General features: G+C 48.5%; 1 protein-coding gene across 1 annotated transcript in view; it reads left to right on the top strand.

Annotated features, from left to right (window-relative positions):
* Nucleotides 1-18,600, top strand: part of KIRREL3 (kirre like nephrin family adhesion molecule 3) — a 595,366-nt gene that overhangs the window by 463,161 nt on the left and 113,605 nt on the right. The window contains exon 2 of the mRNA XM_065937390.1: nucleotides 3,503-3,580. Coding sequence (XP_065793462.1) covers nucleotides 3,503-3,580 — 78 coding nt within the window. The remainder of the gene's footprint in view (nucleotides 1-3,502; nucleotides 3,581-18,600) is intronic.

Here is an 18,600-nt window from a genome sequence, read left to right as displayed (position 1 = left end):
AATGACCTCTAATTTAGCTCTGCAAATCTCTCCCAAGAACATCCTCAATTTTCATATATGGATAGCCAGCTCATTCTCACGTAGTTAATCCCCCAACCTGCTTGTTCTTGCAAAGATCCCAGTGGCTTCTCCCCACTTTTCAGTAAAGACTTAATCAGAGAGCCCTCTCTCACTTAATAAATTTCTGCAGTGTGCTTATTAGTGCCTTGTAATGTAGATGCCTAAATAATTAAGACTAACCCACACGTGTCAAATTAAATGAGCCAAATACATTGAGAAATTGCTTCAGCCTCCATTTCTTTTATTAATCAGGTTTTTTTATAATAAAAAAAAGTCTTTTCCTGCTCATTTGCAAAAATCAAACATGGTCCATGAGAGTCTTACCTAGAATAACCGTGTGTATACACAGACTCTTTCATTGGGCAATACCCCTGGTGGCACATTACGAGACATAGGATAGGGTGGGTTGGGGTAGCAGAGACGGTCAGCTCAAAGTCAGCAGGTGATCCACAGTCTCCGAGTCTGTAGGAGGACCATGCCCCTCCATTTCCCTGAGAGGTGAGGGGATGGCCCAGGAAGCTCTGCAGGAGCAGTGGGTGAAATTCACCCAGAGTCTTCTGCCCGCACTCTTCTGCCAGAGTTTGTTCCTGGACTCAATGCAAGCACCCAAACCCAAGCTCCCTTTCTCATTAGGAACCGCTGCTTCAGATGAGCATAGGAAGTCAGTGGAAAATATAATAGGAATCATCAGCAATTGTGTCATTCTCGTGATGAACAATACGCCTGCAATTATAACGGACTGGTTAACTGCCTGTCGTCAGCATCTTGAGGTTTCAATAGGGTCCCGGGCTAGAGGCTGTTGTTTGCTGGGGCTCAGAGCCACCTCACAGCTAGAGCTTCTGCAGCCCCTCCTCCTGGCAGGCTGCATTCCTGCCTCTTGAAGGTGGCTGTTAGAAAGGATCCACAAATATAGTAAGTAAACATCAAAGGGGCTTTGATCCGCATGGCTTTCGACAGAGCAGGAGCCCCTGAAGAAAGGGCCGAGGCCTTGGATGAGGGAACTTAACATCGTCAATTTGGGCGCCTGAGATGTAAGGTTGTTTGAAGTGAGGGCGTTTTGGCTGTGCCTTCAGACGAGCGAGCGTGGAGAGAAAGGAAGAGAAGTGAGTGCCTTTGGAAAAGGCACGCTCAGATCTGCTGCTCTGCTCTTTACTGATAGTCAATAAACCCCTTTAAAGAATCAAGAGATCAAAGCCCGCGACCTCCCTGGGCCATGGCATTCCGCCACCACCCACCATACTTTGTTTTCCTCTGGGGCGGGAGCCCCTGTGCTTGACTTATCTATGTCTCTCCGGCCCTTTCATTCTGCTGCTCCCAGAGGCTGGGCCTGGACCACAGGAGGTGGGGTGAGGGCTGGAGGAGAAGGAGCCCAGCCTCTCTACGCTCTGGCAGCCTAGATGCCCACCAGCCAGGGCTCAGAGTATCACCAAGGGTCGGGGAAGAAGATGCTGTGACGTATCCCTCCGTGGCCCCCTCCTTCTCTAAGAGACCGATGGAGAGAGCAGCCAGGCATCCGGGAGGCTGACAGAGCCTGGGAGAAGTTGCAGCGCCATCCCTGCCTCTGGAAATCACACCCCTTATCCGTTTTCCCAGTTCATGGCGGCTGCCACATCTGTATGACCTCAAAGCAAAGAGGTGGGGGTGGGGAGGCTGCAAGAATCATAGGAAGACATTTAACATTTTTTAACTTCAGTTTTCTCATCTGCATAGTGTGAATAGTAATAACTGACCTGCCTCCCTCAGGCAGATGCTGTGGGGAATCCAAAGAGAAACCTGTTTCAGAACCCACAAGTGCTGATGGCAAATCAGGAGTAAAGGATAGATGTGTGTGTGTGTGTGCTCAGTCATTCAGTCATGTCTGACTCTTTGCAGTCCCCATGGAATGTAGCCCGCCAGGCTCCTCTGTCCATGGGATTCTCTAGGCAAGAATACCGGAGTAGGTTGCCATCTCCTACTCCAGGGGATCTTCTGGATCCAGGGATGGAACCCATGTCTCTTGAGTCTCCTGAATAGAAAGGCAGATTCTTTACCAGTGCGCCACCTTTGGGGCAAAGGAGAGATACCGGACAGGAAATCTTGCCTGGTTAACCGAGGTATTCCAGTCCAGGGCTGATATACAATGGACACTGATTTTCAGAATATCATCGTGCGGGAAAACTTGTTTCTTTCATTTGCTGCCCGGAATCGTTGTTCTAACTTGTTGTTCTATTGGATCAAAGTCTTGTGGGACCAGAGTCTGTGTCTTATGTTTTTTAGCCATCCCCACTCCTGTGCTCCACGCTAAGTCTACGCTCAGAAGTGTCTGATGACGATGCTGAATTGTGCCTAAATGTAAGGATGAACAGGGATCCTCAGCCCCAGACACTCACTCTCTCCCAAAAGGTAGACTCCTTCTACCTACATCTTGACTCCTGTGTACTAAGTCACTTCAGTCATGTCCAACACTTTGTGAACCCCTAACTGTAGCCCGCCAGGCTCCTCTGTCCATGGGATTCTCCAGACAAGAACACTGGAGTGGGTTGCCATGCCCTCCTCCACGGGATCTTCCCGACCCAGGGATTGAGCCTGCCTCTCTCATGTCTCCTGCTTTGGCAGGCATGTTCTTTACCACGAGCACCCCCTGGGAAGCCCCTTCGCCCCCGTGTCTCCCCCTAAATCCTCCACTGTGTCTGGTTGTGCTATTCCGTCCTGGACACCACTGGCTGGACTCTGCCTCTCCTCTGGCTTCACCATGGTCCCGATGTAATCTGGGCATACCCCTTTCAAGCCTGGGGACTCATTAACCTAGAGAGTAAAGGTTATGACTGTGGACTCCGCCGTCAGGCTGCCTCTGTTCAAACTCTTGGTTCTGCCACCTACCAGCTCTTTCATCTAAGACCACCTGCCTGATATGCACATAAATGCGGATATAATATAAAAATGGGGATAACAGTGATGTATCATAGAGTATATCATAGCGGTACCTCATAGAGTTGTTGTGAAGATCAAATAAGCAAATTATTGGCCTTAAGTTATGCCTGGGCTGTATAAAACAGATAACTAATGAGAACCAACTGTATACCACAGAGAATTATGCTAGATGTTCTGCAGTGACCTAAATGGCAAGGAAATCTGAAAAAAAGGAAAAAAAAGAGAGAGAGCGAGAGGATATATGTATACATATAGCCGATTTACTTTGCTATACAGCAGAACTAACAGAACTTTGTAAAGTAACTATACACCGACAAATCACACTAGCAACCTCTTAAAATTATTAAAATCCTAGAAATAAACCTGAAGAAAGTTTTGAAAAAAAAAAAATCATGCCTGGACCAAGTGCTTTCCAAATGTTTGTTGAATAAGTAGCCCTTTTATAAGAGCAACAAGCTTCATATCTCTTGCAAAAGGACCTTCACTGACCCCTGACCCATTCCAAGCTCACCCACTTCTGCTTTCCTTCCAGAGCTGGGCCTCCAGAAAAGAGGATGCTGTCTGGTGCTGGGCTACATGGCCAAGGACAAGTTCCGGAGAATGAATGAAGGTCAGTGGGAGCCTGCCTTCTCAGGGTGATGGGGAGGGAGAAAGCTCTGCCTACAGCTGTGGCAGCAGGAAAAAAACCCTGGGGCTTCTCAGAAGGGACAGCAGACCAATGAGACTGGTTTCCATGAAGCCGTTCGGATAGTAACGTGGGGAAGAAACACTGTGTACTGGTTCATGAGCATTTTTTTCCTACGCTCTCTTCCTTCCTCCCCTTAGGTCCCCTCCTTCTCTTCCTGTCTCTTCCCTTTCCTTTGTCCCTCACCTACCCACCTGGCTCAACTAAATCTGCTTCTATTATCTTTTCTAATCTAGACCTGACGGTCTTTCTCCTTAACATTCATATTTCTTGAATGCTAATTGAAATTAATGGCACCTCACAGGGCACTTGGGAGGATACTAAAGAAGAATAAGGCAGAGCTCTTTATTCTCAAAGGACTTCCACTCAAAAACCTGGCCTCTTTTCCAACTCCTTCAGCCCTACCTCTCCCTGTTACTCACAGGCCATTCTGTCTTCCTCTAGTACTGGGTCTTTCTTCAGACGCTTGACTGGGCCACAGAAGGCAGGAGGTGGCGGGGTGGAGAAGGTCTTGGCATTGATATGGAGGCTGGGACGTGAGAGGAGGGCTGTCACTTCTGGGCCCGCTGTAATAAAGAGCCAATCCCCTCATCCCCAGCCATCTGTCTCCGTGCAGCTAATAACCCTCTCCATCAGATGCCACAGATTGTTTGTCAGGATTCAAAAGTAGATAAACAATGGCTGGGGCTGCCATTTATTCATTAAAGTCAGACAAATGAAGCCCTGGCTTCTCACCAGCCCAGATTGCCTTGAGCCGGGCCCCTCCCTTCCCAAGGCCCAGCACCCCCTGTAGCCTCATTCCCATTCCAGGCATAGAAAAAACAGCACACCTGTACCATCTCTAGCCCCAAACTTAGACCGCAGCATAGCTCCAGTGCACTCTTCCTAAGCTCCTCAGCTGGCTCTCTTCCCAGCCTCTAGACCATGACACCCACACTCCCATGTGCTCCCCAGACCTAATGCTTCACCAGCTAGAGCTCTGTTGCCAGGACCCATCATGGTAACAGTTTGACAACAGTTGGGACGTGCAATTAAACACGAAGAGTATCACCTCCCCGGTTTCACTGCCTGCCTCTATAAGAAGGCAATAGCATCAAGAAGCTTCTCCTTATTTGTAGGAGCCCCATGGCTGAGCACAGCCAGGATTGAGGCTGCATTTTCTGCATCCTGCCAGTCAGTCTTCCTTCCTGACTCTTCTCTCAGCCCAGCCCTCCCTTCCCACCACCACCTTCTTGAGAGTGCAAGGCAGTAACTTCTAATTTGTGGAAACTGACAGCGTGGCTCTGTCTGTGGTGCTGAATAGACACATTTGCTCGCTGGCAATGCTCATTAGAGAATCTGAAATAAGGCTCCCAGGGAATGGGGGAACCAAAAACGTCAGGAGCTGGGATGGATTTGAAAGCTCAAGTTCCAAGTGTCTGACCCCAGTAGAAGGATACTGACTCCAGATCTTGAGGCCTGTAAAGAATCATATCACAAAGGATGATGAACATGATTCGACTCCTCCCACTTTTCATAAGTGGCTCAGGCTGCCATAACAAAGTACCACATACTGAGTGGCTTAAACACAGAAATTTATATTCTTGCAGTTCTAGAGACTGGAAATCCAAGATCAAAGTGCCAGCATGGTCAGGTTCTGGTGAGAGCTCTCTCTGTGGTGTGCAAACAGCAACCTTCTCACTGAGTCATCCCATGGTAGAGAGAGAGAGAGAATGCTCTGGTGTCTCTTCTTATGTGCCTGCGTGCGTGCCTGCTAAGCCTCTTCAGTGGTGTCTGACTCTGTGGGACCCCGTGGACTGTAGCCTGCCAGGCTCCTCTGTCCATGGGATTCTCCAGGCAAGAATACTGCAGTGGGTTGCCATGCCCTCCTCCAGGGGATTTTCCCAACCCAGGGATCAAACCCATATGTGTTATGTCTCCTGCATTGGTAGGTGTGTCCTTTACCCCTAGCACCACCTGTGAAACCTGTCTTCTTAAAAAGAAGTTTAAATACATTTGCTGCAAAGAAAGGTACAGTGGTAATACCCTGAACCAGAGCTTAGGAAAATGGTAAGAAAAGCAAATGCACCCTTAATAGCTCCTTAGACATTATTCAAGTAAAGAAAGAAGGAAGAAAGTTGGGGAGACTAGAAGAGGACTTGGGAGCAAGACTAGGATCTGATTACTTCTAAGAGTGGCTGCTTCTTAGCTACTTAGTGAGGCTACTTCTTAGCCTTACTTTTGTGCAACAACTAAGCTAAACAGCATTTTTTAAATTAATTTATTTATTTTAATTGGAAGATAGTTACTTTACAATACTGTGGTAGTTTTTGCCATACATTGACATGAATCAGCCATAGGTGCACCTATGTCTCCCCATCCTAAGCACCCCCTCCCTCCTCCCTCCCCACCCCATCCCTTTGGGTTGTCCCAGAGCACCGGCTTTGAGTGTCCTGCTTCATGCATCGACCTTGCACTGGTCATAAGATGGCATTTTAACAGGTCTTTATGTCTCTAGTTTGGCTGGGTCGGATCTTGGCTTCAGCACACAGGACCTTTGTTAACGCAGACAGGATCTCTGGTTGTGGCCAGTGGGTTTCTCTAGTGTCCATGTGGGATCTTAGTTCCCCAAACAGGTGTGGAATCCATGTCCCCTGCATTGGAAGATGGATTCTTAGCCACTGGACCACCAGGGAAATCCTTTTTGTTGTTCAGTCATTTGGTTGTATCTGACTCTGTGTGACCCCATGGACTGCAGCACTCCAGGCTCCTCTGTCTTTCACTATCTTCCAGATGGTATTTTAAATAGTTTTTTCTTGTTAAAAAAAGCAAGATGCTGAAACAATGCCCCTTCTCTTTGAGCCCCTTTTCAAATACACACCAGTCACAAAAATGGGTTATTCCTTTCAACGGATTGTGATCCACTTGGCTGGGAATGAGTGATTCTAGGTAGGTGCTTTAGCCCAATCTATACCTTCCCCCTAGTAAAGATGAACTGAGAATCAAGCAGGAGGCAACAGAGGCATCAGCAATGGCCAGGAAGTAACAGAACAGCTTGCCCCCATCTCTGCCTTCCTCACTGCCTGTGGTTCTCGCCTCTCCTCAATGCCCCAGTGCACATTCATGCCCACACACAGTAGCTGCTGCTGCTTCTATGTAAACTAGGAGATGAGGGGGTGGCAAGCAAGTTAAACCACCCTGTATGAGGAGTTACAAATCTCAGCTAACAAAGAGGAGACAGGATAGGAGGTGGGTGAGTTGGTGGGGCCAAAGGGGAGATGCTGGAGGTGGGTGGGCTTTGGTCCCAGTGGGGTGAGAGGCATGAGGAGGGGAAGAGGGAGGGGCCTGGAAAGGAGGCAGATGTCTCTCTGCTCCCACTCCAGCCAGTCTAGCTACCCCAAGTGCCATATTACACATTTTTTTCTCTTTCGAAAGCTCACATGCTCAAACCCCAACACGTCTGCACATAACAAAGAAGAATCAGCAAGCATGGGGAGCTGTTTTATGGTTTATAATTATCTTGTACCAATACTCAAAATGATTATAACTTCCACATATTAATAATTGAACTGGAATAGCAGCTATGACATAGATCAAGAAGCAGACATCTCTGTCCACACTGTCCTACACACCTTGCTATAAATTGAACACTTGGTACAATAGTTTGAAAAAAATTATAATTTTTTTCTCCCAGATGTTGAAATTAGTGAGACATTGGAACAATTAGCTGCTTCTTCCATTAAAGATAAGATGGTGATCATTATATTTGCCATTTAGAATAAATATGCAAGACCTACTTATGCTGCATTGAGGCATATTTGTTCTGTTTAACAGTATCTAATAGAGTGTCTGTCACCCAGGAAGAAGTGGTCCCCTATTTCATTTGTTTCCTTGTTAATTTTTGTATCTTTTTATTTTATTTTCCCTCCAGTCTCCCCTCCTTGCTACATCCCCCCCAAAAAATAACAGCTTGAGAAGGAGCAAGAGAAAAATAATGAATGAACAGGAGCTTTATAGATCTGGGGTTTATCATAAGCTAGAGTAATCGCAATTGGTGCCGTTAAACTACACAAAGCAATAAAAAAGAAAACACTATTCAAAGATCGTTTAAGGGGGCATGTGATAGTTAATGAGAGGTTTGCTCTATTTGGGAGCATGTAATAGCTTCTCGGGTAGAATCTGCAGCATTTGCAGGAATGGAAGTGGTCGGTAAAATGTGTGTGTGTGTGTGTGTGTGTGTCTGTGTGTGTGTATTCTTTCCTGTTTGTGCTCAACACATCTGAATCATCGAGTGGCAATATGGACAAAAATCAATGAAAGGCCGACAAGAAAGGAGCAAATAAAGACAGACTAGGCATGAGACTGTCACGTTTGTTTGACATAATTGTCTTCATGTGATTAAGTACATGGTACTTTAAGTAGGAACTGCTGGAAGGAGATCATTTATTTATTCATCAAACAGTCAGTGAATACGCACCATAAAAATAATACCAATTTTTCATAATAAGTGCCAGCCACTGTTCTAAGCTCTGGAGCTTCAACAGTAAGGAAGACAAGATTTCCCTAGTGGTCCAGTGGTTAAGACTCTGTGCTTCCACTGCAGGGGGCATGGCTGCGATCCCTGGTCTGAGAACTAAGATCCCACAGGCCAGGCAGTGTGGCCAGAGGAAAAAAAAGTAAATAAGATATAGTCCCTGCCCTCTCGAGCTCCAGATAAAAAACACACCGTTGCATCTCAGGGTTCCTGTCACCTCCACAGAGACCCTGCCGGACCACCTTGCCTAAGTGAGATTCCCCCCACCACCATTGTGCTCCATTGTGACAACCAGCCTATTTACTTGGTTGTACTTACCCTGATCGATGATCATTTATTACATTGTCCCACCTAAGAGTTAGCTTCAGAAAGGCAAGGACCCTGCTCCCTCCTTTCCTTGCCAGTCCCTGGACTTTAGCCCAGGGTCTCACACTTTAGAGACTAACCATTTTGAAATTAGGCAATTACTCTGTGGGCTTCCCAGGTTGCTCAGTGGCAAAGAATCCGCCTGCCAATGCAGGAGACGTGAGTTTGATCCCTGGGTCAGGAAGATCCCGTTTAGAAGCAAATGGCAACCCACTCCAGTATCCTGGTCTGGGAAATCCCATGGACAGAGGAGCCTGGCAGGGCACAGTCCACGGGATCGCAAAGAGTCAGACACGACTGAGCAACTAAACAACAAAAACAATTAGTGCCATGAGTGGCAATGTAGGAATACAGAAAGCTATCCACGGGTGTAAGGTGAATCCGGAGAAGGAGCTCAGTAGACAGAGCACTCTGGCATAGAGCGCCAGTCTTCACGTCCCCAGCAATTCCCTATGGCTTACCTTTCTGTCTCTCCTCCGAGGCCAGCACTACGGTCCCTCTTAGGAGGCCAGGATCCACACACATCAGCGGAGAGGAGGGCTAGGAGGTGAGGCGGCCAGGGATGTGTCTGTCCTGCAGCCACCTGCCTTCCTTCCTCACCCCTCCTACTGATGGACCATCTTCTCATCTAGGGCGTCGCTAGGCAGGTATTTCCCGTCAGAGCTGCAGGGGGAATTGCTCTCACATCACTCACACACACACACCCCATTCCCTTTCTTCTTCCCATCCTTCTGCCTTGACCCACTTCTCCTGGAGAGCCCAGAACCACTCTCCAGCTCCATGCACATTGCTCGCCGGGGTGGATCCTATCCACGGGCAGAATAGGAAGCTCCCCCGTGGTGTCAGATGAGGGGCTCTGCCTGCCTCTCAGAAAGCCCAGTCCTCCTCTGTGTTAGAACCTCGAACCACCCCAGTAACTTACAGTACAGCCCACCCACCCAGAGAGGCCCAGGGCCAGTAGGAAGTTCCTGGAAGAGGCAGAACCACAACCCAGGTCTGCTGACATCCAGTCCAGTGCTTTTAGAAGGCAGAAAGAGGGGGCTGAGGCCACAGTCAGAGAGGACGCCCCTAAGGCTTTGGCTTGAAAATAGAGAGAAGGTGGAAGGGGCAGGAGAACACGGTGCAGAACACAGGAGACTGTCAGCCTGGTGTGCGAGAAAGTCAGGAAAGACGGAGAGGGGGAGACAGGCCAGGGAAGACCCTGTCTTTCTCCAGAACCAGAAGAGGCTACCGGGCCATAGACTGTAGCAGTGGGAGATGAGGGGGAAGGGAGGGGGAATGAGGGAAAGGATGTTCGAAGGAGGAGAGGGGAGGCAGTGCAGCCCTGGCCTCCCTGCCCGGGTGTCCCTTTGAGACCAAGGTGGACCTGCCGTGAAGCTCCCATCTGCCCGGGCTGCACATGTGGGAGGGGGCAGAGTCCGGGACCATCAGAAGCATAGGCACCCTCTGCTTCTCACTCAGTTACAGGAAGCAGGTATGACTCCCAGCGCTGCGGCTTTCATCCTCCCTGCGCTGGTGGTTTAGTCCCTAAGTCGCATCTGACTCCTGCGACCCCAAGGACTGCAGCCCACCAGGCCCCTCTGTCCATGGGGATTCTCTAGGCAAGAACCCTGGAGTGGGTTGCCATGCCCTCCTCCAGGGGATCTTCCCAACCCAGGGATCAATCTCACATCTCATATCTTCTGCACTGACAGGCAGGTTCTTTACTACTAGCGCCAGGGTCTACAGTCATTTTCCTGAGACAGTCTCTTCACTCCCTGCCAGAGCCCCCGGGGTGCTGGCTAATACTGTCATTTTGTTAGTTGGGGCTTTGGGGGTGCATTTTTTCTTATTTCATTTTTCTTACTGATGTGTTTTCTTCTACTGGGCTGCAAAGCCGATTATTTGTATAATGTCCCTGTTTATTATTTATGGCGAAACTCAGATTTCCAGGGTGCTTTATGATTGTTATTTAATTTGCTCAGCGCCTTGGAACATGGGTCGTCCATTTCCGTTCTCCTGCCTCGATCTGACAGTGGATTTTGGAGCTTTTTCCCAGGCCTGTTTCTCCAACCACCATTCCTACCATGAGACCTGCTTAGCTTAAAGCAAGCTGGGGGCCACCTCGACCACAGACCCTGCCAAGCTCCTTCTCAGACTTCTTTTGCCTCGCTGCTCTCTCCAGTTCTCACCAAGACCTAGAAATGTTGCCTCCTGAATATCTCTCGAACCCATCCACCTCTGTCCATCTGACGGCCACTGCCCTCACCCATCACACCCTCCTCAACCTGGGCCACATCATTGCTCTCCTAACTGGCTTCTGGGTCCATCAAGCCCAGCCTCTTCCCTCCCAGTTCATTTTTCACACTTCAGCCAGAGCAGTATTTCAAAATGCAGATCTGAAAATGGTGCATTGCTCTTGAAAATATTCCAGTGGCTTTCTATCACCATTAGGAAAAATACCTGAATCCTCAGCATGTTTTATAAGACCCTACAGGATCTGGTTCCTACTGACACTTTTAGCTCCATCTTGCCCCTGTAACACTCTGTAAAACTTCAGTCACATCAGCCTTCTTTCTGCTCCTCCAACACGGCATGCTCCCATCTGCCATAGAGCCTTTCTCTACACTGGTCCCTTCTCTTGGGATATGGGCCACACATGCCACCACCCCATCCCCAGACCCTTCCCATAGCGGCTCCTGCTCATCTTTCAGATCTCAGCTGAAATATTGCTTCTGCAGGGAAGCCTTCTCAGACCTACCCCTCCCTAGTCTAGACCAACTTCCTGTGTTCCATGCTCTTATATTCCTTTCCTTCCAAGGGCTTAGCTAAGTCTGTACCCAGAAGTTCATTTAGCAGTTATTTAGCTCAGACCTATTTCTGCTTTCAGTCTTTAAGTTCTGCTAGTTTTCCATTACCTCCCGGGAGCCTGGCATCGTGTTTGCACACAGTAGACATTGAAAGAAGAGCGAGCTCAATGATCTTCTCTGCCCCTGGGCAGTGGCTCCCAAGCTGCTGGAACCAGGGGGCTGGACAATCACAGACTCCTAGAAGAAACATCAGAGATCAGCTGGAGAAGGGGAAGCTGAGACCCAGGAAAGTGATCGGCTTGCCCAGAGCAGCGTAGCTGGCGAGCAACACAGCAAAGGATGGAAGCCAGACTTCTGAGCCTCAGTCCAGCCACTTCCCCATCTCACTGTGCTGAGTCCTTGAGGTGTGGGCGTGACCGATTGAGCGGGTCCAACAGGGACATCCATCTGCTGAAAATGGGTTTGGGGGCAGTGTTTTGAAAGAGACAAGAAGCAAGAAACTCTGGAGAAAAGGAAAGGAAGTAGGTTCTTTGACACAGACGTGAAACACACACCTGTGAGCCCAGTACTGTGTTGGGTACAGGAGCTCCGGGGGCTGGATACAGCTTCCGACTTCAGGAACTCTGCCTGCCACTGGGGGAGCTTAGACATATTTCATGTCAAGGTGATTTTGTGGTTGTTTGGTTTTGCTTTTTTCTTTTCAGCCTTATGGTTAGTAGGCTTAAGGGTTAAGGACTGTGGCTTGGGAGACACTGAAATTTAGGCATAGTCAGAGCAGGTTTAGGACCATACCATCAAAGATTCTTGAGGCCAGAAGGGACCCAAGGTTATCTAGTCCACACTCTCTCCTGATGGCTCAATATCCCCGCCCAGCACCAATGTATGTAAATACCTGTGAATGCTGCGCTGCCGTGCGCTCATTGGCTCACCAGTTGAGTGACTGTGTGCCCAGCACTGTGCCTGGCCCCTGGCACGTAAAGACATCGTCCTTGTCCCAAAGGACAGCACAGATATCACAACCCGGTGTCTTACTGGCTGCAGCCAGCTGTGTGCAGGGCCTTGGGAACAGAGAAGAGGAAACCAGTCAAACTGCAGGCCAAGTGAGCAGGGCCAAGACAGCCTCCTGGAGAAAGTGGTGTCTGAGCTGCGCCCTGGGAGCAAACTTTATTATCGGAGGCCATTGCAACCTACACTTGGATCCCTCCAAAGGCAGGAACCTCACTACCTGCCAAGGCCAGGGGTAGCTCCTCAGCTAGGCTCTCCTAACGGAGTTTCCAATAGAAAACACCCCTTCAGCCCCAAGAGTCTACAGTTTCGTCATTCTCACCACGCTGAGGACAATGACCAAGTGATAGTCAGCAGCCACTGGCCAAAATCCCAGGGTCTCACCCTCTGTCAGCTCTGCCCAGGCAAGCTCCCCCTTCCTCTGTCTGCCTCCCCTTCCCCAGCCAGCCAGCCTCAGCCAGCCTCAGAGCTTTCATCGCTGAGCGCAACACCCCCGTCTCAACGTCCCTCCCCAGGGTGGGAGAGTCTGAATAAATGAGAGTGCTTAATGGCCTGCGGTGCCGTAAAGTTTTAGAGCTATGTACCGGAATGAGCAGGTTCAGGCTGAGATGAATTATCCAGGCCTTTTATCAAAGGAGAGTCAATAAAAACCTGGAGGCACTCACCCCATCTCCTCGGAGTGGCCGTGTCACACGGCCGGGCCCTGCGTTCTGGAAATAGTCATCGGTGGGTGCATTTCCCACCGCACCCCCCCAATCCATCTGCTTTCTTCCCTATGCCTTCCCTTCTCAAATGTATTTGTTTCTATGGTAACTGTGTTGTTACTGGTATGGGAGGAGTTTAATGACATTCAGAAGTACCAAATCAAGTCCATTTATATAATGGTTTGAAATACACATAATGGCCTGTGGAATATAGGACACGGTGACAGTTTCAGTAACTGCGTACAGACTGTGGGATAAATAGAGTGAAGAGGTACTCCCCCCAACCTCCGAGTCAAACACACCGGGAATAACCACTATTCTTAGTACAAGAGAGGTACTTCTCAACCATGACTCGGGAAAGGGTCTCAAAACGCGACACCAAGCCATGCTCTCGTCGAGGAAGGATGCTGGCTGGACCACGGGTCCTCTGCGCCCACCAAGGTCTGACCAGGGAGTCAGGTAGGGCAGCTGCAGAGAGGATGGGCCCTTCCAGAATGATGGAAAGAGCAGCCCTCCTGCCCTGGGGTCCTCGGGCGCCCCACTCAGCCAGCCTGAGGTACAACATGCACTCCAAGTGCTGGCGCTCCCGGCTCCTGTGTGTCTGAGTCAGAGATTTATCTTTCAGGCACCCACCATGTGCCTGGTGCTGGGGTGGGGCGGGGTGGGGAGGAGGTGGTGATGCAGAACCCATGGAGGATGCCCTTATCTTAGCTCGGGTTCCCCCAGAAGCAGATGCTAAGCACGGACTCGTCCAGGAGGTGCAGGAAGCGCCAAAAAGATGGTAGGGCATTGACATGAGAAAGGGAATGTGCCCCACGCTGGGAGTATTAGCGGGCCCCGAATAGGGGGGCAGCAGAAGCCTCATCCCAGTGGGAGGCTCTGGGAAGCGCTGCAGAAGCCACACCTCCCGGTCGGGTCACCCAAAGATCGGGGTGTCTATACAGCACTCTTGTCATAATAACTGGGTGAGGGCTGCTCAGGTCGGGGTGTTCGCTCCCCCGCACTCCTGTCGCGTGGCCTTTGCAGATGAAGAGAAAGACCTCAGGAGAAGGGTGGTAGATGCTGGCGGTTGGGAGTTGGCCTGAGGGAGACAGGCGGGGCATTGGCAGAGAGGACTGCAGCCCCCGGGGAGTTTTGAGTCCAGTGGGGAGACAGGCTTTTAGTGAACTAGCAGAAGGCGGGGTGATGGGAGAGCTGGAGGGGGCAGGGGAGACGCTCCTGCTGCTTAGAGGTGGGAGAAGCCGTTTGTCCTGAATCCTGGGGGAACTTGGGGAGAGTGGGAGAGGTGAGAGGGAGCTAGCCTGCCAGTTCTGGTGCTAGGGGGGCACCTAGGACACACATCACTTAGTTCTAATGCCATCATCAAAATGGATGTGACCTCCATTTTGAAGATGAAGTGAGTGTGGCTCAGAGAGATTAAGGCATCTACCAAAAGCACACAGCTAAGGTTCAAACCCTGGTTTTCTTATTTTTGTGTTTTTTTTTTTAAACTTTTTATTTTCTATTGGCGTAAAGAACCTGCCTGCCAAAGGTTCTTATGCAGAAGACATAAGAGACATGGATTTGATCCCTGGGTCAGGAAGATCCTCTGGAGGAGGGCATGGCAACCCACTCCAGTCTTCTTGCCTGGAGAATCCCATGGACAGAGGAGCCTGGCGGGCTACAGTCCATAGGGTCACAAAGAGCTGGACATGACTATGGTGACTTAGCGGGCATAGCCAGTTAGCAAACAATGTTGTGATAGCTTCCGGTAGACAGCAGAGGGACTCAGCCATACATCTACATGAATCCATTCTCCCCAAACTCCCAACCCGTTCAGGCTGCCACGAAACTTTGAGCAGAGTTCCCTGTGCTCTGCAATAGGACCTTGGTTATCCAATTTAAATACAGCAGAGTGTACATGTCCATCCCCAAATTCCCAACCATCCCTTTCCCCCATCCTTCCCCCCAGCAACCATAAGTTCCAAACCCTGGACTTCTTACTCCCACTCTTCCTCGGGGAGCTTTGTGTATTTGAGAGATGGTGGGGAGTGACTTCCTCCATCACCTTCAAGGGCAGACATGACTAAGAGCCTGCTGTATATATTCATGTGGATTTCTCCGCATGGCCATAAACTGCCCTCTCTCATATCTCCCCACATTGCGCTGTCCATGGACACCCACTCAGGCAGTCAGGCAACCCCTCTGATCTCACCCCAGATGTAAGCTGGACTGCCTACACCCAACACTGAGTGAATTATCTGGAACTCACAGTCCTAGGAGTAGAGCAAAGAGAAGAGGCAGGCGGAGGGGTGGGGGGGACAGCTTCAGTTCCAACGGACCCTACAAGCATTCTTTCTGCCCTGTTCTCACCTCCCTGCCTGCCCTCCCAACCCTGCTGCAAACCTCATTGCCTCGGAAAATATGGCTGAAGAGGGACCATACAGACACACTTCGCTGGAGCAGCATTTCTGTCACACGTCAATAGGTGTTCTATGAAATACAGGATGCATGGCCAAATAAAGTGGAGAGAAGTTCGGTGAACCCTAACTAAACAAGCCTCTCCTACGGAAACTCCCAGAGCCTTTAAGTGGTCACAGGGTGTGGAGAATCCCCCAAAGAGGGCTATGGTTCTGAGTTCAATTCAGTTCAGTTCAGTCACTCAGTCATGTCTGACTCTTTGCGACCCCATGAACCACAGCACGTCAGGCCTCCCTGTCCATCACCAACTCCCGGAGTCCACCCAAACCCATGTCCATCGAGTTGGTGATGCCATCCAACCATCTCATCTTCTGTCATCCCCTTCTCCTCCTGCCTTCAATCTTTCCCAGCATCAGGGTCTTTTCAAATGAGTCAGCTCTTCGCATCAAGTGGCCAAAGTATTGGAGTTTCAGCTTCAGCATCAGTCCTTCCAATGAATATTCAGGATTGATTTCCTTTAGGATGGACTGGTTGGATCTCCTTGCAGTCCAAGGGACTCTCAAGAGTCTTCTCCAACACCGCAGTTCAAAAGCATCCATTCTTGGGTGCTCAGCTTTCTTTATAGTCCAACTCTCACATCCATACATGACCACTGGAAAAACCATAGCCTTGACTAGACAGACCTTTGTTGGCAAAGTAATGTCTCTGCTTTTTAATATGCTGTCTAGATTGATCACAACTTTCCTTCCAAAGAGTAAGCATCTTTTAATCTCATGGCTGCAATCACCATCTGCAGTGATTTTGGAGCCCAGAAAAATAAAATCAGCCACTGTTTCCCCATCTATTTGCCATGAAGTGATGGGACTCGATGCCATGATCTTAGTTTTCTGAATGTTGAGCTTTAAGCCAACATTTTCACTCTCCTCTTTCACTTTCATCAAGAGGCTCTTGAGTTCTTCTTCACTTTTTGCCACAAGGGTGGTGTCATCAGCATATCTGAGGTTATTGATATTTCTCCCGGCTATCTTGATTCCAGCTTGTGCTTCCTCCAGCCCAGCTTTTCTCATGATGTACTCTGCATGTAAGTTAAATAAGCAGGGTGACAATATACAGCTTTGATGTACTCCTTTTCCTATTTGGAACCAGTCTGTTGTTCCATGCCCAGTTCTAACTGCTGCTTCCAGACCTGCATACAGGTTTCTCAAGAGGCAGGTCAGGTGGTCTGGTATTCCCCTCTCTTTCAGGACTTTCCACAATTTATTGTGATCCACACAGTCAAAGGCTTTGACATAGTCAATAAAGCAGAAATAGATGATAGTTTTAGAGTTTTTCTGGAACTCTCTTGCTTTTTCGATGATCCAGCTGATGTTGGCAATTTGATCTCTGGTTCCTCTGCCTTTTCTAAAACCAGCTTGAACATTTGGAAGTTCACGGTTCACATATTGCTGAAGCCTGGCTTGGAGAATTTTAAGCATCATTTTACTAGCATGTGAGATGAGTGCAATTGTGCGGTAGTTTGAGCATTCTTTGGCATTGCCTTTCTTTGGGATTGAAATGAAAACTGAACTTTTCCAGTCCTGTGGCCACTGCTGAGTTTTCCAAATTTGCTGGCACATTGAGTGCAGCACTTTCACAGCATCATCTTTCAGGATTTGAAATAGCTCAACTGGAATTCCATCACCTCCACTAGCTTTATTTGTAGGGATGCTTCCTAAGGCCCACTTGACTTCACATTCCAGGATGTCTGGCTCTAGGTGAGTGATCACACCATCGTGATTATCTGGGACATGAAGATCTTTTTTGTACTGTTCTGTGTATTCTTGCCACCTCTTCTTAATATCTTCTGCTTCTGTTAGGTCCCTACCATTTCTGTCCTTTATTGAGCCCACCTTTGCATGAAATGCTCCCTTGGTATCTAATTTTCTTGAAGAGATCTCTAGTCTTTCCCATTCTGTTGTTTTCCTCTATTTCTTTGCATGGATTGCTGAGGAAGGCTTTCTTATCTCTCCAGCTATTCTTTGGAACTCTGCATTCAAATGGGCATATCTTTCCTTTTCTCCTTTGCTTTTTGCTTCTCTTATTTTCACAGCTATTTGTAAGGCCTCCTCAGACAGCCATTTTGCTCTTTTGCATTTCTTTTTCTTGGGGATGGTCTTGATTCCTGTCTCCTGTACAATGTCACGAACCTCCATCCATAGTTCATCAGGCACTCTGTCTATCAGATCTAGTTCTTTAAATCTATTTCTCACCTCCACTGTATAGTCATAAGGGATTTGATTTAGGTCATACCTGAATGGTCTAGTGGTTTTCTCCACTTTCTTCAGTTTCAGTCTGAATTTGGCAATAAGGAGTTCATGATCTGAGCCACAGTCAGCTCCTAGTCTTGTTTTTGCTGGCTGTATAGAGCTTCTCCATCTTTGGCTTCAAAGAATATAATCAATCTGATTTTGGTGTCGACCATCTGGTGATGTCCATGTGTAGAGTCTTCTCTTGTGTTGTTGGAAAAGGATGTTTGCTATGACCAGTTCATTCTCTTGGCAGAACTCTTAGCCTTTGCCCTCCTTCATTCTGTACTCCAAGGCCAAATTTGAGTTCCCCAAACTTGCTTGACCACAAAACATTTTCCATAGAGCATGTTTTAGGACTAGGATTTCTTGGAATCCACTTTGGGACATGATGGTTTAAGGCCAGCTCTGCCACTGCCTCATTGTGTGAGTTTTGTCAAATGAGAATAAATTAAGCCTGCCTCATGAGGACCACAGGGCTTTCCTAGTGGCTCAGTTTGTAAAGAACCTGCCTGTAATGCAGGAGACCTGGATTTGATCCCTGAGTTGGGAATATCCCCTGGAGAATGAAATGGCAACCCACTCCAGTATTCTAGCCTGAAACATTCCATGGACAGAGGAGCCTGGTAGGCTACAATCCATGGGATCTCAAAGAATCGAACACAACTGTGTGACTAACTTTCACTTTTACTTCATGAGGACCAGTAAAAAAACAGGAATGAAAACTCTTTACAATCCATAAAGTAAATGGTGCTATTATTTATTTACATGAAATATGGTGCTATGGCTTATTCACATAAAACAAACACACTCAGTTTCCCAGACAATATTTCGTTAGGAGTCCAAAAATAATAGCTTTTATTATTAATGTTTTTTTCAGTAA

This window comes from Muntiacus reevesi, chromosome 5 (genome assembly GCF_963930625.1).
Source record: "Muntiacus reevesi chromosome 5, mMunRee1.1, whole genome shotgun sequence".
Lineage (NCBI taxonomy): Eukaryota > Metazoa > Chordata > Mammalia > Artiodactyla > Cervidae > Muntiacus > Muntiacus reevesi.
The sequence above is the reverse complement of the archived record's forward strand: the minus strand, read 5'-3'. Positions and strand labels throughout refer to the sequence as shown.